Below are 24249 nucleotides of genomic sequence, written 5' to 3'. Positions count from 1 at the left end.
AGGATACCATTAATTAGTTGATTTGGATTGGATTACCTGGTTTGCTGGGAAAGACAGACTTATTAGAAAGGTCAGTAATTTATACTACTACAAAAATTCTTTTGTTCAGCCCCGGAATGACCTAGTTTTGCCTTTTCTTTTATATCCCTATGAAACTCAGAGATGCAGAAAGTAGGGCAGAAGATACTGATGAGACATTTGCCCAAATAATGTGGTCAGTTGCTGTTACGTTATTAACTAAGTTCTTATTCAAGGAACCAGTTATCAACCTAAAGTACTGTTGAGTGAGAGAGCATGTGCGCAAGCGCAATAAACCATTAAGAACAGATATTCCTATAAAAGGGTTGACTTACAGTTTGGCTTACCTTTCATCTGATATTATTATTGGTGTGCAGATATGTTAAACTGATTGTTTTATGATGCTGAATAAACTCATTGTAGTCTGGTATTGGGATTGGTTGTAGACTGTGGAAGCGATAGCAAAGCATGAAAAAAATATTTTTTTATAATTACAGCAAACCAGAGCATTTCATATTCTTCTACTGCATATTTTAAAGTGAAAACCTCTTTGTATTCAGTGTCTCGTCAAAAATACGAAGCTTTAATATGTCAGTGCCATCTATTCAAATGGAAAGAACCATTTAGATATTTTTTTTTTCCTTTAGAGCCTCATCTTTTTCCAGTGCTGTAGCTGTTCCCCCTGGCAAGTTCCAGCTACATTCAAAATATTCAAATAAGATTGTCTGATAAGTTTGCCTGATCTCTTAGGTTTTTACTTATTTATAGGAAGAAATGTTTAAATGGTATTTAGAAGAAATAATTATACAGGGAGTACAAAATATATATTTCTTACTGGTATGTCTTCCCTCCCTCCAACCTGTTTTCATACTATAGGTCAGGACTTAACAGCTCTCAAGAGTCTCTGGCTGAATAGCAGCAAGCTTCTAAATCTCAAATCAAGTGCTCTTCAAAGCACCTTACTTCTCTTGAGATAAAAACTTGAGGCAGGTTTTTCTATCTGGCCTATTCATCAAGTATAGTCTACTGAATTGTTGACATTTCTAAACACTAAAGGGATTTTAAAGATCTTATTGCTCTAAAGAGACTTACTTGTAGTAGGGAATAAAGAAGTGAAATGAAAAAAATACTGACACATGAAAAGTACAAAACTAAATAACTGCTAGAAACAGCTGAAAGCAATTAACTGTAATTTGACATATAGTTTCTGTACAAAACACATTTTTGATGCAGGAATATGCTCAAATGTTCAGCCCTTCCCCCCCACCTTCCAGATAAACAGTAATGTTTATTTTAATCTCGATCAGTTGCAAAAGTCTCGCATTTAATGTGATACTAGTTTCTGTCATTCATATTTAATATATTTGTTCCAGTTTACACTGAGTCCTACCGCCTTAGACTCAATTTAAAAAGGAATTAGTGTGACCTGTCTTTTAACCTTTCCCCAGCAACTTCTTATTCTGTGCTTAAACTTCCTTTAAAGCATTGCTTTGCCAAAGGGTAGTCAACATGACCACTTGATCACCAGTGTGATTTTTATATTTTTTTGTATAAACAATATCAATCGCTGAGTAAAAATACGCCACAGTATGTTTTCATACCAAAACAGGTTGATCCAATATTACAGATTTAAATTCCACTTCAGAGATTTCTGCAGTCTTAAGATTATTTGGCAATAATACTACAAAAGGCTTTGTTAGCTGGAGTTTTAAACTGTAGCCCTTAGGAGTCATGGGGGATTAATACTGAAAATAAGAGATATTAAAATATTAATTTTATAATGTCTACATCCTACCTGGGAGTTACAGGAACGGAACATACTTCCTATTTCAGTGCCAGTTTTTAGGGTGAGAAGACAATGATAGAATTATTTTTTTTTCCCCCTCATCTGTCCTGGTTTTTGCCTTAGAGTGGAGCATCTGACAGTGGCATTTGCCATTGCAGAGTTGAAGTTTCTAGATTGTGAAAAGCTGCAAACATAAACAAACTGGTCGTCTGTTTAGCAGCCTTGGTTTGTAAATGTGCAAAATTTTGTAAACTAGCAATACATTTATATACACTAGCAATAATTTGTGTTTCTCTACACATAATAATCCTGCAAGGCAGACTCTGAAAATACCTGTAGCACAGAAGAACCTGTCCATGCATGAAGAGCAAAAGAGTTTAAAAAAAAAAAAAAAAAGATAAAAAGCTCCAGAAAATTAGTCTGCTTGAAACAGCTATTAAATTGTTCCTATCTCTGAAGCTTTACAAATGTGCTAATTGTTGTGTTCTGGTCATGTAATATGTTTCTGCACGAAGTTAAGGCGCTTTCCTGTTGCCGAAGCCCTTAGTGCCTCCCGGGCTGTGTAACATGGGGTAATGAATCTTCCCTTTGGGCAGCACGTGCTCCAGGTCTGAACGCCCAGAAATGCCTCACAGATGTTCCGAGCTGCCTAGCAATGGAAATTTTCTAATTCTAGCTGACCTAAAAAAGTAAATAGACTACTGAGCATAGGGCTACTCCCAGTATAAAACACCAGTACCCCCCCCAGCTAGCATTTACATTTTGCACCCCTACGCACTCCTTCTTCATAACCAGCTACTTGCCAAACCCGTGACACTGGTGTCTTGAAGCAGAGGCATTCAGGCACATATTGTATGGGTGCTTTGCATTATGTGCTTGAACGTAGAACAATTCTGCTCACACTGTCTCAGTGCTTTCTAGAGCAATGCTGCTTGCCTCGGAGCGATTCTGTAGGTAGACACACCGGCCATTATCAGTAACGCATATGCAGTCATCAGTAACGTGTACATTTGCATGTATAATTACATATTGTGCTTGTGTTTGTACACATAACTCCTGCAACTGAAGTATAGCAGGAAATCAGCATCAGTCTATGCAAAATCTAGAAAAACTGCTGAGGCAGCACAGGGGTACCCCACAGGTGGACTGGTCCAGAGTCTCAGAGCAGCTCCCATTTTCTTCATTAAACTCCAAATCTCATAGGATCTATAAAGACTAGATACTTGAAATCAATGGGAGCTTGTAGGCAATAATGTATTTTAGCACTAGCTGGCAGAACTGTTCAATTCAGAAATCTGTCGGCATTTCTGTTGTCTCTTTTTTGAGTTGGCAAATCAGGCATTGAAGTGCACTTGTAATGGAGACTTGCCACCGCGAGTTACCTGTCTTGTAGCATCACCTTTCTGTGAAGTGTTGGAATCTATCTGGACAACTTTAGCAAGAGGCAGAATAAATTTTATCAGTTATTTATGTTTGTTGTACAACCTCAGATAAAATGGTGGTTTTTAAATGGGCATATTAATGAGTTTCCTGAAATGTGACAAAATATTTAAACTGAGACAGAAGCTTGATGGATTACAGTGAACTTTAACGGATAGCTTTAGATGTGAACTCAAATATTTGGAAATTTTAGAGGGTGACAGTCACATTGTAATATGTTGGACCTTCTAGAACAGATGCTTCTGTCTCTGAATGCTGTTTCTCCCCCCTCCTCACTTACACAGCTTTTGTTTGTACACACAGTGTCTTGAACACTTCTCAAGCTTCCCAGCAAAGAGACCCAAGTTGTTGTAGAGCAGCGTGGGCATTGCCAGCAACTCTGGAACGTTTCCAGTGAGCCATCTGTGATTTGATATGAAATCCGTACTTTGTGGCACATTACAATGTCGTTTAAAGAAAGAGGAGATGGAGTGGAGGCACTGACTCAGTGAGAAGCTTCAGATAGTTGTAGGACTGAATTCCTCTCCTTGACCTTTTACACTCCAAGTTAAGAACTTAGTTTAAGCTAGTCATCCAGGTTTCCTGAATAATCAGCAGAGCCGGGCAAGCACTTGCAAGGATGATTCATCTCATCCTAAGTATATAATATAGGTTAGGCTGAATGGCTGACTTGTAGACAGCTGCAATTAAGTTGAATGAATCCATCAGGGAAGAGAATGTGACATTAACATTAGCATCCATCCAGACTATCCTGAGAGCCCTAGAATTACTCAGACTTGCATCACAAGTCTCACACTCCTCTTACGTAAGCTCAAGGAGGAGAAATTCAGCAAAAAGAACAGATCTACAGGAGAAATGTTACCTGCTTTCTTTGGACATAGACAATACCATCAGACTCATGGACCACTATTTGAATTGAGAACAGTATTTCCCTTCAGCATTTAGACAGTGTATTCCAATCTCATTAAGACACCTAGATAATATATCTCCTCCTACCCTCCATCCTTCCCTTCACTCCATCTTCTCTTCAGCCCTTTGTCACTTAATTTCTTCTCCCATGCCTGTTCTCTTTCACTTGCCTTTCTATGCAATAGTTTTTTCAGTTGAAGGAATAAAAGAAAAAGCTTTGGCATTAATACAGTATTTATATATCATGACATTTTTCCTTCTGCCTGGATATTTTATCTTCTTCCTTTTTACCACTTGGTGTATTCTGACTGTAAACTCTGCCAGTCAGAGAGAGTCTTTCAGTATGTCCTTGATAAGAGCTGATCAGTAAGTATTCCAATGGTATGCCATGTAAGTATTTAGTACAGTTCTGAGTGTAAGATAACCATGTAGTTCTCTGAATTTTGGGTCAGACAAGCAGTTGTACAGCTGTAGTCCTTGGATAGCCTATAACCATCACTGATTAATCCAGCCCTCTTTATAACACAGGGAGCTGCTTCAGTATGCAGAGACTACAGTTATAATATAAAACAGGTCTGTTACTTGTATGTGTGATTTAAAGCACTCCGTGGTGCCAAACACTCAGAGTGTCAGAGAAGGTCAATCTTCCTGATATATTTATCTTTCCCTCGTGTCCACCTTCACATGTAGCATCATCTTTAACACATCTTGAAGTTTTCCCTTGGAATTAAAGTATTTGTTCAGACAATTAACTGTACTTTCCTTTCCTGTCACTGAAAAGAGTGACTAATGCTGCACATGCAAAAACCCACCCACCTCTACTCAGATGTTACTGGAACTTCTTCAGCCATCTGAAATCCCCTGGAGATTCATTTTACATAAACATGTACAGAACTGAATTTTATTGGTAGAAACATCACTGAAAGATTTTCACTTTGGAACAGCCTGTGTTTAAATAAACCCAAGTTTTAAATTCAGACTCAGGAATTCAGATTTCAAGTACTTTGCATAGTTTTCTGGTCAGAGAACAGAAACAGGACCATGTGGCATATCCAAACAAATTAGCACAGTTTGAATTGAATTGTCCTGGATATTATCATATCACTTCTGTAAAGCAGATCCACTGGGAAGCTGCACTGAACAGGCACATATTCAGCATTCTGAAACGTAAAATGGCTTTTACAAAATCTATCACAAAAGGAAGTGGGTTTATTAATGGTTCTTAATTTTGCCAGGTGTCTTTAAAGTCACTGTTTAAATAACCCACAACAAAACATCACTGTCCTGCAAATGAGGTGAAAGTGAGAATTACCCTGGGTTTATTTTCCATTCTATAAGTGATGGAAAAGAAGAGTTTTAGAATTGTGTTCAAGTATTTTAAGTATTATTAGCCATATGTAAAAAATTATTTTCATACTAGCAATGTGTCCTTTAGCAGACAGACAGGGATATGTAGGTAGAAGTATATTTATCAGCTATTCTTAGTGGAAGCCGTCTCTCAACACCTGATGTTAACAATAATTAATTTTGACGTCTCAGATTATGCTTCAGCTTAAAAAAAAAGAAATAGGAAATGCATATGGTAAATGTGCTTATTTTAACATGCGTTGATATAGTTGTGATTAGTTATAAGTCAATCACTGTTACCTGAAAAGTAGAAAATTTTAGAATGCTCTTTTTAAGTCAAGTCTTCTGTCTTTCTAATCAGTTTAGAAAATGTATCCGTTGCTGTACTTTAAAAATGGCAATATGAATATAGCAGAACAAGAAGAAATTGAATTTATGTCGATTATACAGAAAAATGGTTACCAACTGGTTTGTCTCCTGAATTTGTTAAAATCCTGAGAAAATTGTAACATGAACAGGAATGGAAGAGTTTCATAGTAAAAGAGTTTTAAAATAGTTTGCCTAAGACCTAAATGCAGTTATGGAAGGATAGTTCGGCACCATTCTCTCCACAAGATAAACCTTATAGATTGTGAGACACTATCATTATCTGTGAACCAAATTTCAGGACTATTACAAGATTTCTGCCTGACACGTGTCTAGGCTGGCTGGAGTGATTTTTCTTGTCCTTGCTGTTCGAACTTACAATGTCTTCAGTGGTAAAGAGCTTACAGTTTTGTCACTGAGAAGTGAATTTACATTAACTCAGAAGTATTTTTAGGTTTTGTGGCATTAGTAAGAATTTTACATCTTTTCATAGCCATATTGTCAGGTTTGTATGTGAGCTGTTAGAAAGTTATGTCAACATAAATGATATGTCACTGCAGTAGACTAGAATTTATTCCATCAAAAGAGAATTTATTTCATCATAATACACATATCGAGTGTCTCAATTGGCAAACTTGGCAAGAGGAGAGGCCAAAACTTAGTCACCTCCATGTCAAATATTTGAATAGACTCTTCTCTCTAGAAGAAATTTAGTTTCATACCTGCACATCTTTGTGTTTATATTAAGCCCAAGGGTAATAGTTTGGTTTTGCCAAGCAGAACAGTTAGTTACTGTGCTTAATGATGACCTGTTAAGAAAGCAGTAAGGTCATTGACCAAAGCCAAGATGCTCCTGAAATGTGTATCTCTTAAGGAGTTTGTAACCACTTGGCAGCTACCCCAGTTAGAAATTCAAGATGTGACCTGTGGGGACATCAGGTAAATCTGTTCATTAGGGACCCCACCACGTAAGTATATTGCTGTGGCCTTGAAGCTGTGGCTTGGGGCACTGCACAGAATCAGTGCCACGTGTTGCCATTATGTTAAAGGTATACCCGGTGTCCCTGGCCAGCTCAGCCACTGCTGTTAAATCCTCCCCCTGCTGCCCAAATAAGAAGAGCAGAGCAGGTACAAAAAGGTAACTAGGGTCAACCACCAGTGCTGGTGGCTGCCAGACAGATCCAAGTCCAGTGCCAGGCTGAGAAGTCAGAGCAGCAGGTCGGGATCATACCCAGCCCAGCACAGCGGTAGCACAGGAAAATGGCCAGGGCTGGAGCACAGTGCAGCTCCCCAGCAAAGTGGGGAGCCCCTGGCAGGGCTTTGCTGGCTCCTTCTTGCACAGCTCTTTCTCACCCAGCAACCCAGTTTGGGGGTGCGCAGCTGCATTGTATCAGAGCTGGCTGCCAGCACGGGCAGCTCGAGCCTCCTGTTTGGGACAGTAGTCTGCACTGCAAAGATAGAGAGACAGCTCAGTGGCTGTGGAGTCATTTGGCATCCCTCCACTGGCTCCCTCTTTTCTTAAGATGCAAGTTACTTGTTTTCTTTTCCAAAAGCCTCCGTGTCCTTTTCCTCAACCTGCCTGTGAGACCTTATTCATTATCAAGAAATCTATTTCCAGTCAGGTAACGGTGACAATCATTCGACAGTTTGATAATTTTCAAGCAAGTAATGGGGTTCTCTACTCTAAGAGGAGGTTTTATAAAGCTGCATTACCAATCTCCTGCTTTCTCCTTAAAACCCACCTTTTTTTTACCTACAACAATGCTGAGGTCTTTTCCTAGGTACTGTGATAATAGAAATAAGTACTAGTAATTATAAATGAGTTAATAATAAAAAGACATAAAAGGGAAAACAATGCAAGGGGTGCATTATGGACATCATAAGTAGAAGAGGAAACAGTAACAGGAACTTGTCCTCTGTATCACGGACTGTTCCTGTTCTCTCTTGTGTGGGCTTTATGGTATGGCAAGAGTTCTGCTTCAAAGAGAAATAAGTAGGGTATAAAGCTCCCCAACTAGGAGTCTGCATCTTTCATTTTCCCAACATTCCTAAAATTCTTCTCCCCACCCCCCTCTTCCCCCTAAACCAAATCCCTTCAGCTTTGGTGACTTCAGTCTTCGTGGAGTTGTAGCAAATGGAACTGTAAGGGATCTAGAGAGGTCATTAACCCATCTCCCTGCCCCAAGGCAGGACTGCAGCCATATTATACTAATAAGCAATTTTTTTGGTCAAAGATCCAAATAAATGGAATCATAATTTTTTTTTTTATTTATTTAGTTCGGGAAGTTTGGGCTCAGTTGTTAAAGTTTCATGTTAGCAGAGTCACAAGGTTTTTGGTGGAATTGTTTTAATATATATCAAATTAAGAACAAACTACCACCTCTTTTTTTATGAGATTCAATTACTTTGCATCACTATGTTATTATGTATTTGTTTGCTACAGTATTGCTTTAATAGCTACCAAAATATTATAATTATTTTGGAGTAATATGAAGAAGAATTACTTCGGGTTTAGATTTTTGCCAGTATATGTATATCTGCTTATCATACTGTTGCTAAGCATTTTTTTACTTTTTATTGCTTAAAGCATTTTACAGAATATGTGATTTTAGTAGCCCTCAATTAATTTTATGAAATTTTGCTGTATCTTGAGTGTCTTCCGCCTCAATTATTTCTGAGTATTTTAGCCAGTGTAAAAACAATCTGCACAGACACACATTTCCTCAAATCTGAAACATAATTATATGTTTATATCATGTAGGTGTAATACTGGATTTCACTAGTTGCCTCCACAATGCATTGCCAGTCAGTTCCTCAGAAGAATATGTGTAGCTTATGTGTATAGTTGTATAGTAATCAGCTCTTTAACATTATCTATAACAGCTAGCTCTTTGTTTAGCATGTCATTGGTTACCTAGGTTCAGTCATATGATTTTTACTTTATTTTCAACCCCTTTTATAGTCAGTTAAAGCCTGCGTACTGTTTCTATGCATTTTGTAACTGAGGTATAATCAACATCAGGAGAGGTTGTTAGTAAAACTGCAGGTCAGTCCTCTTAATACTGAAGAGAAAAAAAGTTCTTACATTGGAAATTCTGTTTTTTGTAATAAATCTGTAAAACAGTGCCCTTGATACAATAAGCTACACTGGCAAACGCACTTGCTAGTATTTTTGTCTCCTGGGGATTTTGTTGGTTCAAAAAAATAAATTACACCCCAACAAAATATACCAGCCCACTAAAAGTTCCTGGAATAGCCATGGCTTGGATCTTTACATCCCAGTCTTACAAGGCAGAGCAATGTCTGAAAACTCTCAGCACTGTATTGGACTGATTGCTCCGTGTCCCTTCTGGCCTGTCGTTTTACATATTCTTATCTTCCACTGGTACTGGGATTTTTTTCCCCATTGAGAACAAATAACGTAATTAGAAGTTTTCTTCAGGCAGAGGGAGGAGCAGAGGCAAGGTATGTAATAAGTTTTGTCTGAACTGTTTTCTTTCGTAATGCATGCCCTAAAGCTGTGTGCTTAGCCGGGTTCGGTGTAATTGTTCCTGCCACTGCAAAGCCTTCGGGACCTGCCCCAAAGAGAGCAGGTGGGAAGCACCAGCACTCGCATCATGCCCCTTCCCTAGCTGTGCCTTGTACAGTAATAACCTTCCTCTGTAGCCAGTTATTTCTTAATCGAGTGAATGAACCTTAGACTCAGATTCTGAAGATGCTGTTTGAACCTTTCTGACAGCCTGCATGGGTGAAAATAGTGATCATGTGATCGTGTAATGAAACACACTATGATAACACAGATATACAATTAACTTTGCGCAAAGGAAGTTTACTCCAGCATTCCCTAGTTTTTGCACTGACAAACTTTACCTTTCTTTGATACAGGCTTTAAGAAATTATCACAAGGAGGGCAATTGTAGGATCCTATTTTCAGTTGCCTATTTACTTTTGCCAGACTGACCATTTTCCCTTAAAATAATGCTGCCCTGCCAGCTTGCTGTAGGATACAGGAAGTTTTGTGTTTATCCACACACTGGAATATTTTCGTGACAATCTTCAATTATTTAAAAGAACAAATGAAAATACTCAATTTTATGTCTAGCATTTATGTCAGGGATGTGTTTCTGCCATCCTGTGAAAATTCACCAGTTTGGCCCAGGCACACTCAGTTTTGCATATTCAGCTTGACCCTTTTCCAGGGAGGTACCTGCCCTTCAGACCAGGGGGTGAGCCACTGCCTGTGCCCACACTCTGGTCAGGGGACACCAGGGCAGAGGAGGGGAGCAGGGGCAGGAGAAGGGGGATGGAAAGCAGTGCCAGCAGGAGAAAGAAGGGCAGGTCAAGGTGGGAAGAGGAGGAGGACAAAATAGGGGATGAGGAAGACAAGGGTCTGAGACAAGGAAGGGTGGCCTGGTGCTGAATTTGGACTTAGGCATTAGGAACGGGAGGAGGGGATGGAATATGGGCAGAAACGGGCAAGAGAAACCCAGGACTGGCAGGAGTAGGAATGAAGGGCTTGGAAGTGGAAAGCTGAGACTGGCCGGGCAGGGGCTGGGGTGTGCAGCTAACCAGAGAAAGGGTGGTTTTGTCATGAAGACCAGTTGCAGGCTGGGAGGCCCGGGCAACGAGAACTGGGATTGCTGATGTGAGCAAAATCAGCCTGATTCTTATCAGCCTGATAAGAGAAAGAGAGATTGAAAGGGATGGAGGTCACAGCCTCAGAAATAGCAGAGAAGTCTGTCCACCAGAAAACATTTTGTCCTAAACTGGGACTTTAAATGTGATTGTTTCTCTGTGGTCAGCAAATATCTGTGAAAATGTCTGATCGTTCTGTAATGCTGGTGTTCAAAAAGGATCACAGCCTATTCATGCTATCACTTACTGCCTTAGTTCAAGTGACTGCAATGTCCCTATTGGTGCCAAAAAATAAAGGCCTGTTGTTTAACCTGTGGATGTCTGTATAATGCCATGCAGTTAATTTCCAGTTTGCTTGTGGTTTAAAATTTAGAATATTTTTAATGGTGTTAAAATATCTAATAGGATTAATATTTGGAGCCCTGTTTATATTTTTTCAGCTGCACACAGAAAATGCAAGGAATGATATTTTGAAATGCCTGTTCAGGCTTTATTCAGAGGTGGCGTGTTGTGTATGCTGTGATTCAGATCTTAATGGCAGGATAATATTCAGTTGTTTGCAGAGGACCCTAGTGTTGTTTATTGTTCAGAATACCTCTGATCTGAGGATGAATGTGGCATACACAGTGAAATACGCTTCCTGGAGAACCAGCAATTTGTTGTAACATTTGAAAATTGGGATTGTAGAGAGGGCAAGGATTGAAGGAGGGATGGTCTTGTAATTAAGACGATTGAAGAATATCATGAAAGGTATGATGTGTCTCTGCCTATACCACTGAGCTTCTGTGTGATCATGTCACTTCAACCCAGCATTTTTATTTCAATACTCTTATTTTGTGTCTCTCGCTTTCTGAGTGCCTGAGTTGGAGTTCTTGAGGAAATACTAAACCCAGCTGCAAATGAAGTTAGCATTTGATCATGTGAAACACTGTACAACGCTAAACGTTCTGGGGAAGCAAGTCCTAAATGCCTCAGATTGTGTTTCTGAAATTAGTAGATACCTTTTGCCATGTGTTTTATGTGCCTCAATTCCCTGTCCCTAAAATGAAGGTAACTTTGCTGCCTTATCTCACAAGAATATTGGGAAAATAACACAGTTGGTATTTGTGAAGCATTCAAGTGCTATATGCTGACATGTGCTATTGAAAAGCCATTCTGTCTTCAGAACAAGGTTTGAATAGTGTACAATAAATAAGTCAGAAAAGTTCAGAGTAAACAGTGACAAGAAAACAAAATACTGAATAGCCACTCACTAAATGAGCAGTGTGCATCCTCTTCACTGAATAAGATGGGGGAAGAATACATGCATGTATAATGGAACACTGTATCATAATAAATATGTCTGTAAAAATCTAATTCAGTCCCACCATCCAGTCAGAGGATCTTTAATTTTTACTTTTCCTATCTGAGTCTTTGCAAATTTAATGAATATACTATTTTATGTTTACAATGCATATTAGCAAACAAACACAGCATTGACGAAGAGGCTGTGTAAATACCAAAGATATTTTTTCTTTTGACCACACTTTAAGTCCAGGCCAGTGTGACAGGGTTTACAATTGTTCCCTGTCTGTGATATTATTAGTCCCTAAGTCTGCTGAGTCTCAGTTCTGTTTGCTCTTCATCACCTTGCTCTGAATCCATTTGGCAGACTTGGCAAAAGGGTCCATAATTCCAGGAGGAAGACAGCAGTACTACATTTCCCACGGAGGAACCTGCCCCTCCTGCTCCCCGGGGAGGGCAGGTAGGTGCTAACAGTGAGTGGGAAGAGGTTGGATTAGTTCACTTGTCTCTCCACCTCCCACAGACCCGGTACCCTGCTGGCAGAGTACTGTACGCTTTTTGGGAAAGAAAATCACAGAATCGTCTAGGTTGGAAAAGACCTTGAAGATCATCCAGTCCAACCATTAACCTCACATTGTGACTGACAGATCCATCAAGTGCTCCCCTGCACTTCCAGGCTTTTCCTCATCCTTCGTTTTGCAGTGGTTGCAATCCAAGTGGTACATTGGCTCTTTCCTAGCAAACGTTTTTCTCAGCAGACAAACAAGATAGGCACATGCCCTAGTTTATGTTGTATTGATGCAGAAATGAGGCATCATGGAGCACAGTTCACATCCACAGCCATGCTTAACCTTCTTAGGAATAAGGGAAAAACTGAGTGAAGGATACCATACCACAGCACTGATTTATTACAGTAAAAGGTAAGAGCTGCATCTAGTTATTAAATGGTATACATGGGGAGTGGGTTTTAATACATAAATTGTGCTTCATAGGCAAAGTGCTACAAATAAATACACACATTTTTCCTATTTCAACACTGAGGGATGTCATCTCACCCTGGGCACAGGCTTTCCTACTGCACATGCATTACTTTAAACATTTCCTTCCCTTGGAGAAGACAACAACCTCGCACACGTTCTCCTCCCTGTACTGCCCACAACCAGGAGTGGCCGGTGGTGGGAAGCGCTTTGCAGCACCTCTCAAGTTATGCCTAATTGCACAATCTCAAAACCAGCAATGAATTGAACAGTCAGCCTGCTGTAAATGCAGATAATTCTTATGCTTTTTAACTGAATTCTTATCCTACGAAAGTTGCAAAGGAATCGAGTAAAAGGCAGCTGTATTTATGTGTTGTGATAAAAGCAAAAACATAGCAAAAGCAGAGAATAAGGATAGTCCACACCGCCTCCTAATACAGTGTTGCAGCCATTACTGTTGCTCTGTTCCCTTCAGAAGCATGTGCATTTTAAAAGAAGAGCCACACAGTTTAGCCTTTGCCTACTAAATCTTTCAAGAAATATGCTACATCCTTGATACCAGTTTCATAAATTATTGCACTGTGTAGAAGATGCTCAACTGTCTCATCTGACCGGCTTCAGTACCTCGCTGTGCCCAAAAGTGAGCCAGTAATCAACCAAGTAAAGCCTCGGTTTTACATTAATTTTCACCTTACTTGACAAAAACTAAATGGTCATGTCATGTCCTTTATATGTCTCCAGTGTAAAAGATCCTCGGAGAGTTGAAATATTTTTTGTCATAGTTGCAAAATAAGGTGTATTGTGCAAGGACTGTGTGCTTGTGGATAACAGTATAACCTGTGTCTCAGTTTCCCCGTCTGTAAACTGGATGTAAAGTTCCTACAACCCACATGGGATACTAAGGTTTGATTAGCATATGTGATTGCCTTATACAAATACGACTACTCTCACTGCTTGGTTTTATTAACAATGATCAGTAGATTATCAAGAAGAAACATTTAGCACAATGATGCTGTAACCACGGCGAGCCCTCTCCATCTTTAGACCATCACATCATTTATTTTCAGACCCTGCCACAAAGTATGCACGTTTGAAATAAAACTATACTTGTAATGCCATAGAAATGAAAGGATTTGATGCAGGGGTAGACATACAGGCAAAACACTTGTTTTTAAAAGAAAAATGCCTATAGATATAATGATATCTAAATACCTTGAGCAAATTTTTTGTTTAGAAAATGTTCATGAGGAAAAAAAAATCTATTTCCATTTAGAGTATCTAATATATTGAAAACGTACAAAACTGTTTCCAGGTCAGCCTAAAAGAGTGTCTGGGAAGTGTTTTATTTGTGTGAGCAAACATTGATCAGTCAGGAAAAAGACTGCATTTTGAAATATGCTATGGAAAGTAAATTCTACTGCAATTATTCTTTTTTTTTCCCCTCCCTGTTTTTTCCTCTCTCGCTTTCTTCTCTCTCTCTCCCCGTCTCTCTCTCTCCCTCTCCCTCCTGAAAATCTCCTGCCACAGCGACTGCATTTGCCTCCAGACTTGTCAGACACAGTGAGCCGCACAAGCAAACAGGATCTGGCAGAATCCGCCAAACTGCTGAGCTCAGGATGTGGTGCTATGGCCATCGGCAAGAAGCACCTGGACTTCTAGTGATTTCTACTTAGCAGTTTCACTCAGATTTATATGACACTCTAATTATGAGTGTTAATGACTTATATAAATATTTTTCTTAATGATTTGACCCAGCAGTCTTTAAAAATACATGTTATCATATGGTTCCTTCCCTTTTTTTTTTTTTTTTTTTTTTTGGTTCTGGTTTCTTTGTACTAATTTGGGGCTTGTTTGGATTTTGCTTTTTGTTAAAGCTTCTGTTATGCTGGGTCCTGCCATTGTTCTGCTTGACTGGAAATACGAAAATTTTCCTTAAAATATGAAAAATACTCTTATCCTTTCATTTCTAGATTTTTTTTTTACATTAAAAATAAAGGGATATTTTTCCCAATGGAATTTTTATAGACGTACATTTAATCTTTTGTATGAATAATAAGTTGGATGGTTTATTGAAATAAAGGAATGAAACTAGCGATTCATTGTCATTGTGTTATTCGGAAGGGAAACTACACAGTTACAGTTTTAAAACCACTAATTTTTGTAATTGAAATATTATTCTTAAATTTCAGGAAATATTTACATTAGTTTATTAAATATGTAATAATCAATTTAAACTATATAAGACAGTTTTTATTCTAATATGCCAGTAGTTAGGAATGGTTGGGCTTTTTGAATCAGAATATATTCTAGATAATTACTTTGCCTTATGGCTTACTACATGCATTAAAATGCACTTGAATGGAATTTGCTAACCATAGAGAAAAGAATTGATTTCCTTATGTAGTTCAAAACAGTAATCCTAAACAATTGAAGTCAGAGCTATGAAATTATGTCAACAGACATAATTCAAGATTGAAATTCAAACCGACAGCTACATTAATGCTAGAAAACCAGAAGAGTGCATGTGAGCTCGGGGAAGGATATCACAGCATGCTGGTCTAAAGCAGGGAAGAATATACAAGTAATTCGAGCTTCTGTACCCTCGCATATACAATTTGTGAACTTCTACCTGGTTTGTATGTACCTCTGTGTATATCTTATCAAACAAAAGAACGGTAAAGCGAAGCTGACCTGTAAATTAAAGTGGTTTGCATTCTTTCTTCTGAGGCTGACTTCCATTTTGTAAGGTAATATCTTCTTCTCCGCAGAACTTCCAAGCCACCCAGCTGTAAGATTGCATTACAGTTTCAAAATTTAGTCTTTATTATAGTGTATTATTATACATGGCTGGAGTGAAACTGACTCTTCAAAGAACATGTTAATAGGCTGCAATAATGGCAACTTATTTTGATGGGTTTAGAACCAAGAGTTGGTTAAGTGGTTTGCTTTTTTTTTTTTTTTTTCCCTGCAATCCAGGTTCTACTTTATTTTTTTCTTGACAACACTGTGTAAAACAAAGACATAGCTTTTAAAACTGTCTAACTAATATGATGAATGTCAATCACTTAAAAAACTCCACTGTAGCATAAACACATACTGTATACAGCTTTTATTCTGAATTAGAATAATTGAATCAATGACAGTGATTTGCCAGGATGTCAAATCTATCCATCATATCCTGTCACTACCAGTTTATTTTTTGTGATCAAAATCAAAAAGACTACTATTTTGTCATCAGCTATTTCATTAGTAGTAACAATCAGGTTTTCTCTTCTATATTTTTTAGATATGCCTGTTATATTTTTTATTTCTAAAGACACAAATCCTTTTTAAATCTTTTCAAAATAAAGTTTCAGAACTGAACTGTCAGTTTAATAAAGCAAAAAGACATCCACTTTCCTGTGCCAATATATTTAAAATATTATCATTGATGTCTCAAACATTTTTCTCTTTTTGTATTATGTGTAACATTGAATGGAAGTTCTTGTTAGATATTTAATTGTGCCTTTTGAAAGCATGAAACAATTTAAATACTTGAGATAAAGTGATTTTTAACAAAGGTGAAGTTTTACATAGTATGTCTTTTTAATGTAAATAACACAAAACACACTATTTCTTTGTGAAATACAAAGTCAGAAGACATAAATTGCTGCCAATGTACTTAAATAGGTCATTGACTTAACATACAGGAGAGAAAATATGAAAGTCACAGTCAGCTTGTATTCACTGAAAATTGTTAGCGAGTAGCATGTGTATTCCACATACGAGTAGCATGTGTATTCCACATACATGTATATGGGTGTCCTGTGCATTTATAAGACTTCACTTTCAAAACCTTTGGTAGGTTAATGTGAAAGCTGACAAATATTTTGAACAATAAAGGAAACTCCTTCTGCAAATCTGGATTAATTTTTTTTCTGACTCACTAAACATGCTTAATAAAATAAGTGTTAGAGTATACAGATGTACAGTGTTGTTTACCTAAGGCAAAAACATGGAGCAAAATTTCTCTTCTTTTTCTTCCAAAATATCGTATCAGTTACAACAGCATATGACAGTGACTTGGCTAATCCAGTAAACTGGTAAGTGAAATAATGCTATGTACATGCTGCTTGATAGTATGGATATATGGTAGACATAGTGGATATATGGTAGACATAGTGTAGTTTTCATTATTTTGCACCATTTTTGACTTGGGAAGCAGGAGAAGTGCTTACATGGTGATTTTCTGTGACTTTTCCCCATAACCAGTCTGTGACTGTCAAGCTCCTGTACAAAGAGTCCTGTCCTGTCAAGACTGTACAAAGCATCCTTTGGTTCTTTCTTCTCGTGATTTGAAGGCAAATATTGAACTAAGGGGTACAGCTCAGGTAATCGAAGAATGGGTGCAGCCTCTTTTGACAGGCAGTTGCAGTGTGCTACCAGCTTCTTTTCGCATCCTCAGAGCTCCCTTGTTGGCTTGGATGGAAAATCTGTGTCATCCTTACTTGTGCTCAGAGGGCTCTTTTCCACAAAGATTGCGGTACAAGATTTTTTTGTTTGTTGCGATTTTTTTAAGTAGAACTTCCTACTTTTAAGCAGGCTACAAACTGAAACCACCAAACTCAGCAGGGAAACAATAGATTCATCCCAGTGAAGACATTCCCAATTCAGCACGAGAACCTGATCTTTACAGAATTGTGACACACAGTCAAGAAAGCAGTAATGAAATTTAAAATGTTGTGTCTTTAACATGTCAAATAAGAATTCTTTATATAATTTCTGTTGTGTTGGGGTTTTCAAAATATAAGTATTTAGAATATCATGAGAAGAATATTATGATAGATTAGGTCTTTTTCTATGTTTATAAAGAAATTTCAAAAGCAATTTCAAGGATGCAGCTGAATTAAATTTTATGTAACAGTAACCAAAAGTAGCTGAAAGTAGGCATTCAGCTACTTCAGATTTGATACGTATGGTAGTACAGCACTGGTTTCATCTTTAAACTTGATATAAACTAGTGATGTTGTTCCAAACACCGCTTTTGAAAAAGTGCAAAAGTCTAACTTACAAAAATCCTTTACTATGCCAATATTGGAAAGTGAGCTATTAATCAAATTTTTCTGAAACCACAAGATTGTAACACATCCCTTTAAAAATGTGTGTATATTACAAGTATTACACACACAAAGACACAAACACACACACACATATGAAACCAGTATTTCTCCAGGATTGTATATTAGTATTTAATAACATGTTCTTTTGCCTGTGCTGGAGGAACATCATCCATAACTACAGAGCACAGCAGAAATAGGAAAGATGCTTTTATGCCTTTAAGAGGTAGTGGAAGCAAGTACTATCCCACATGACATCTCTTGGGGGTTTTATTTTCTCTTGTGAGCTACCTGAGTGCAAGGCCTACATTTCTTTTCTTTAATCACACTGAGCACATGATGGTGCTTATTCAATAATAAATGTACCTGTGTAAAAAAAGGAATGAAGGTGAATCCTCTTCATCTTAAGAAAAAAGGGAGCTTGAATGGAGGAAAAAAAGGAAAAATTTCACCACCTTTTTTTTTTTTCATTTTCTAGTCTAATATAAGCAAATGTTAGGCTCTTTTTTTTTTTTTTTCCTAAAAACAGATCATTAATACAGTGGATGCCTGCATCTGTATTTCAGCATCTGAATAGACAGACAGATTTTTCAGGCGTGTTGAGTATCAAGCATCCCGGAGCATCTCCTGAAAACTTGGCTGCTTATTTAAATTCCACCTTTAAACAATTTTGAAAGTTATTAGGCACGTCAAACTAATTTACAGACCTTTTGTCTATATGAAAAAGAAGACATCTTTTGTGCTTTCTACATTTTATTGCACGTGGATTTTCTGGTGCTGTAGAGTTTAATCTAAAAAATCTTCCAGAGAAGTCAGTGATGGTTTAGACCAGGAGGAAGCTGGTAGGATTAGGTCCCATGGATCTTTTTTAAAATGTTACATCTAGAGAATTGGTAGCTGCATATTCCTCTATGAAAAAAATGTATTTTAAAGTCTTCTGGCATCGAAGGTAAATGTTAAATCCAAAATGCAGCAAGAATCAAAAAAAAAGTCTTCTCTCTGTGCTGACAGAGTTTGAATCTAAATGTTCAAGTCCTCAGAATGCTCTCAGCACTTACAGCGTCAGAAGCATTCTCTTAAAAGTCTTGAAACAGGTGAATTTTGGTGCACTCAGAATCTTTTTTTGGAGTCAGGTTAAAGCAAACTCACTAAAGAAAGCTCTTACAGAATTTCATGGGACTAGACTTACAGAACAGAAATGAGGTCTGCTTTGGGTTTTGGTATGAAATCAAGCAGTTTTCAGTGCCAATATTTTGGGAAAGCATACTGGGCGGAGAAAAAGCTGTAAACTTGTTCAAAATACGTTGCTTGAGTGAGACTTTTCTGCAGTTCTTAGCATGTATTTATTTATATTGTCAAAGTATCCCAGAGCTACTCCTCATAGACCAGGACTGTTTTGTGCAGGTCATCATTCTTGGCCTGGGACTTGCACAGCTGCAAAACAGATTTGCCTTCCTGACCTATTTTAAATCAATAGGACAGGGATGAGGACTATCAGGACTTGATGCCAGTTCTAGCCCCATCATCTTCAGCTAGCAGCCATAGCTGGAAGCTGCATCTCCACCTCTTGATTCCTGACCAGGGAAGTTTTAATGGGTCCATTTCCTCTCCGGGCAAGAAACTCGTGCCACCAGCATGGCCTTGCACTTGGAAAAGCTAAACTAATGGATGAAGCTGAGCTCAGTCAAGACCAGACAGAGAGTGACAGGCAGAGGAAAAGCATTTGGAAGAATTCTCCAGCATGGTGACATTTCCATTTATGGTGCTTCCCAGCCTACATCCAGGATAGCTCAGCAATTTTGGAAAATAACCTGAGTGAGGAGGAGTTTGACAGTCCGCTCTTGGACACACTGGAGGCAAGTCCAAGAGTGTGGGAGATTGAGCCTTCCCAGGAGCCACCTCAAAACTGGGGAGTTCTTCCCAACTAGCAAAGGGTCACAGATGAGGAGCTCCAAACATACACCATCCACATGCCAACTTCAGGCAAGCAAATAAAACTTTATCACAACAAAACACCAGGAAAGAGGATGGAAGCACAATGACTTCATGCACGACAGAGAGTACAGCAGATAGACACAATAAAAGAATATATGCAAAGAGCAGAATGGGGGGTGTTCATTTAGCAGCCCTTGTCTATAGAAGACTATGAAATTTTAAATATTTCCTTGCACAAACAGGTGTAAATCAACAACAGTTCCCACAGAGCAACTGAGTTATAACTCAGAAAATCATCAGACCCAACAGAAGCTTAGTCTGCGTAAGAATCAAAGGGTTTGAATGCATATTTTGCAGCGTTGACTTAAATTCAGAGAAATCAAAGTGGACAACTTGCTTCTTTAAAAGCAAAAAGAATATAAAACTTAAATGACTGGATTTTTATTTAATCCAGTCTGACTGAGGGAGTTTTAAAAATAGATAAACCCTCCTCTGCAGTATTTGAACCACAAAGCTGCAAACTATAGACTCTTGAGTATGAATCCGGCTTTGCAGAGAGAAATGTAAAGGGTAAAACATAAACAGTTACACGGAGAAATACACATTTTCTTTGCTTATGATAACTTATTCATTGTAACAACCTGAAGGTGTTTATCTGCTCAATGCAGTTCCATATAAATCAGAGTCCTTCCGTTGCCCTGTATGTAATTTCTATGGAATAACTGTTTATAAACTACTCAGAATCCATTGGCATAGGCCTGACCTGAAGGAGGTTATCTGTGAATCTCCAGACTCCTCTGGTGCAGCTGGAAAAGCTCGTATGTCCCGGGAGAGGAGGAACTGCAATTTGCAGCCCTCCCCGGTTTTAGCTGCCGGAGTGTACGTGAGGTCTGGCAGGTGCCTGGAGGCAATTGCAACCTCTGCTGGAGGATTTCATGCAACTTACAGCTCCTGTCAGGCACCTGAAGGTAAGAAGGATCCTTCTGGGTTGCTCACAGAACCTCTGCCCACCATCTGACCCAGCTGCAATGCAATTTAGCACCTGAGAAACCACAGACCTCTACCAGTCCAGCAAAAACAGGATCGTGGTCCTTTAGGGGGGCAAAGCAGCTCCAGCACACAGCCCACTGGCATCAGACAGGCATTTTCACCTTCACCCCCTTCAAAATCATGATCGTCTCACCAGAGATATTCCCTGGTGGGACGTCACCTAGGGAGAGGAAGGGAACAGTACGGCCGGCCCTGAAATTTTCACTGTATTAAAACATAGTCATGAGAGGTTCGCAGTGAAACTTGAGGGAAAGCAGGTTGCATGGGGGCTTTTCTCTAAAGGGCCATCTTCAAAAGAAACAACAGGGATTCTGGCAGCTGGAGGTTTTATGAAAATCTGTCACACGTCAGCTGTACGTGTTGAAAGACTGGTCAAATGGTTTCATTCCTTTGAGGGTTCATTTCTGCAGCTGCTATGAAAACACCTTCATCTTCCACACGATCGCTATTGAAAACTATCTTAGGATAGTAAACTATCCCAAATAAACCACCCTAAGTAACTGTCTGCTTATACATTGGGTTTTTCTTTCTTTACATCTGAGAGTATATTAGAGGAGGAATGAATTTTAAATATATCCTAAAGCAACCTGGCCCCTATCCAAACAGTACTATCTTTCCTACCACGCATCTCATGCAGATTGCTCCATTTTCTGCTACTTTGGCTAAGAACAACTAAACAGATAACACACGTGAGACACTTGCCTAACATCATTCTCTAGCAGTAGTCCAAAGGGAGCTATGTTCCATGCTTTGTTTCCCACCCAAAGAGGAGGAACATTTCTTCTGCCTTTACCACGCTGGGCAGGGCAGAGGCTTCAAGGGTCCCTGCACACTTCAGCCAGAGACACGCTCCCACGGCTGCCTTCTCTCCACAGCAAGACACATAAATACCATCTGAACAAGACCAAACAGCCAGCACAGGCTCTACTCTCACATCTGTAATTCATATGCCTGTTTCCAATGGGGGAGGGATTGTATTTGGGTGTTTGTAGGTGCCAATCAGACTTTTGATTAGAAACAGGGCTGCAGGAGCTCATTAAGTGAGCAGGTGTCTTGTCAAAGAAGAGTTATTTGAAACGAAGATGCTACACCATTCCTGTAAGGTAGAAGAGCCTTATCAGCTGCATGTGGAGCAATGCTCAACTGCTGAAGCTGAGGACAAGAGCAAATGGAAACAAACTGGAAAAAAAAAAAAAAATATATATATACACATTTTCAGTTTTCCTAGTGCTCTTTATATCATGGAAATTTAGAGCAAATTTAAACCTTAGTATAACTCTAAACCTGCACATATTACTAGAGAAAATGAGATAATATATTTTAGTCAGTAATACCAGAAAAAACAATTAAAAAAAAAAAAAAAGCTAGACACCGTTGGCCATGGAAGGTGAAGGAAATAGGACTACCAATGCCTGGAAAGCCTGAGGGAGATGATTCTTTGCAGGTTGTTCTTTGCAACTGCAATCTTGCCCCCAGAGATAAATCCCATGTTAGGCTGCCTAAAGTAAACCAGCCTATGGGAACATTTTGCTCACTTAATGAATTAAAAACCTAGCCAAAAAGAAGTGGTGCAATCCCCTTTCTGTGTTACAGCCTGGGTGAGAAAGCAGCTCTTTCCACCTCCTGAAGCAGGGCGCATGCTGACTTGTGCTTACCTTTTAAAAACAATTCAAGCCAGTAGCTGCACGGCGCAAGGCAATTCCAACACGTGTGTCACCGCATGCATGTCTGCTTCGCCATCAGCATGTATGGCTCATCATCTGTCTGCTCTGAACAATAACTGTTAGGTTAGCAGCCTTTTCACTTGTAAATGTAAATATTGTATCTAGAACACAATATTTGAAATACAAAATACAGTGTTATTAAGACAGCACTCACACATCAATTCTTGTGTGACTATAATTTGTGAAATGCCTTAGGAGGGGCTTATAAAGAAAGTATAAGGTGTTATTATGAAATACATTTTAACCAAATGCACAGAAATGCCTCGTTCCTATTGAAATCAATAGCAAAACTCCCACTAATTTCAGTGGGGAAAAAAGGAGACTCTTGGAAATCGCTGTGTTACACCGAGCAATACATTACAGCAGATTTCAGTCTTCATAAGCAATACAGCTCTAGAAGAAAGGGGTTGAAAAATGGGTGTTGGAGGCTGTTCAGAACACGCTGAAGGTTTTCCTTTCCCATTTAGGGGGCTGGCAGCAGTGGCTGGGCAGGCAGCACGTCCCCACGCAGCCGCACACCCTTTGCAGCCCCGCTCCAAGGCCGCCTGGGCGCTGGGGCTGCTCCAGGGCCTCGCCTGGCCCCGGGCGAGCAAGGGGAGCTGGCACGGGTGCTCAGGCGTGGGAGCCCTTGTGTGCTCATGCCCTCACCCCAACCCACCCTGGGGAAAGGCTCCTGACGGGGCTGTGGACACGACAGAGCCCCCGGCACGCGCAGCAGCAGCTCTCCAAGGCAGGCAACGCTCTGGGGACTAAATGCCCCAACTTCTCCCTGATGTGCAGCCAGCCAGGGACTTTTCCCCGCCGACCTCCTTCCACAGGGCACAACAACAAGCCAGTGAGCCAGAAATGTCTCCTCTCCGCTGCGGCTAGCTAGCCTGTCATCAAAATAAGCTCAAGGTTCATCCGCACACGCAACCGCTTTATAGCATTGCTGCAGAGGTGCGGCGCGGTGAAAGGCTGCAGCCCGCAGCACAGCCTGCCCTGAAAAAAAGCTTCAGAAGGGGTGTACAGGGCTGGTGATGCCTCGATTGAGGCCACCAGTGGCTGGACCACAGGCGGTGGAGCTGCACGGCCAGGAAAACCCAGGAAGAGCTACAGGGAGCTGCATCTGCCCGCGGCTCGGCACCTGCAGAAACAGCAACCGCGGCACAAAAGCTCTCGGGGAAGGGAGGGATGGGAAGCTCATTTCCATTCCTGGTTGAGCAGAAGTTGGCATTTAGATAGCAAACTACATTAGTAGGTATAAACACACTAAGTGACTATATAAATGCTGGGTTTGTACCTGTAATTAATTGTTCCCAGAATCGATTTAGCTATGTGAGAAGGGACCTGCCTGTTGTGGTGTTTAATGCGATCTAGCCGTATCTTATAAATATATAATCTGCATGTGCATGTCTGATAAAAATGCGTATAAATTTTTTAAAATCCATGTTTCATTAATATCTGCCAATGGATGGCTTCCAGATAATTAAAACTACTTAATGCTGGTATAACGAATATACTTACAACTGACCGGTATCAATTAAAAAGAAAGATTTTAATCTATTGGTTTTGCACATTTTGGCTGCTTTGGTCTCTTGGTTTTATTATCTATCATCTCATGCTTTGAGGGAAGCTGCTCTTTGTCCCTAAAGCATTCAAAGTTTACGTGCATTTAATCTTGTCTGCAGCACTGTGACTAC

General features: G+C 39.4%; 1 protein-coding gene across 2 annotated transcripts in view; it reads left to right on the top strand.

Moving 5' to 3' along the window:
* Positions 1–14854, top strand: part of ELP4 (elongator acetyltransferase complex subunit 4) — a 142596-nt gene extending 127742 nt beyond the window's left edge. For both annotated transcript variants that reach the window (XM_074918119.1, XM_074918118.1), the window contains one exon: positions 14290–14854. In XM_074918119.1, the coding sequence (XP_074774220.1) occupies positions 14290–14421 (132 nt within the window). In that variant the 3' untranslated portion in view covers positions 14422–14854. The remainder of the gene's footprint in view (positions 1–14289) is intronic.
* Positions 14855–24249: the final 9395 nt, after the last annotated feature.

Source organism: Athene noctua, chromosome 14 (assembly GCF_965140245.1).
Source record: "Athene noctua chromosome 14, bAthNoc1.hap1.1, whole genome shotgun sequence".
NCBI classification, from domain to species: domain Eukaryota; kingdom Metazoa; phylum Chordata; class Aves; order Strigiformes; family Strigidae; genus Athene; species Athene noctua.
The sequence above is the reverse complement of the archived record's forward strand: the minus strand, read 5'-3'. Positions and strand labels throughout refer to the sequence as shown.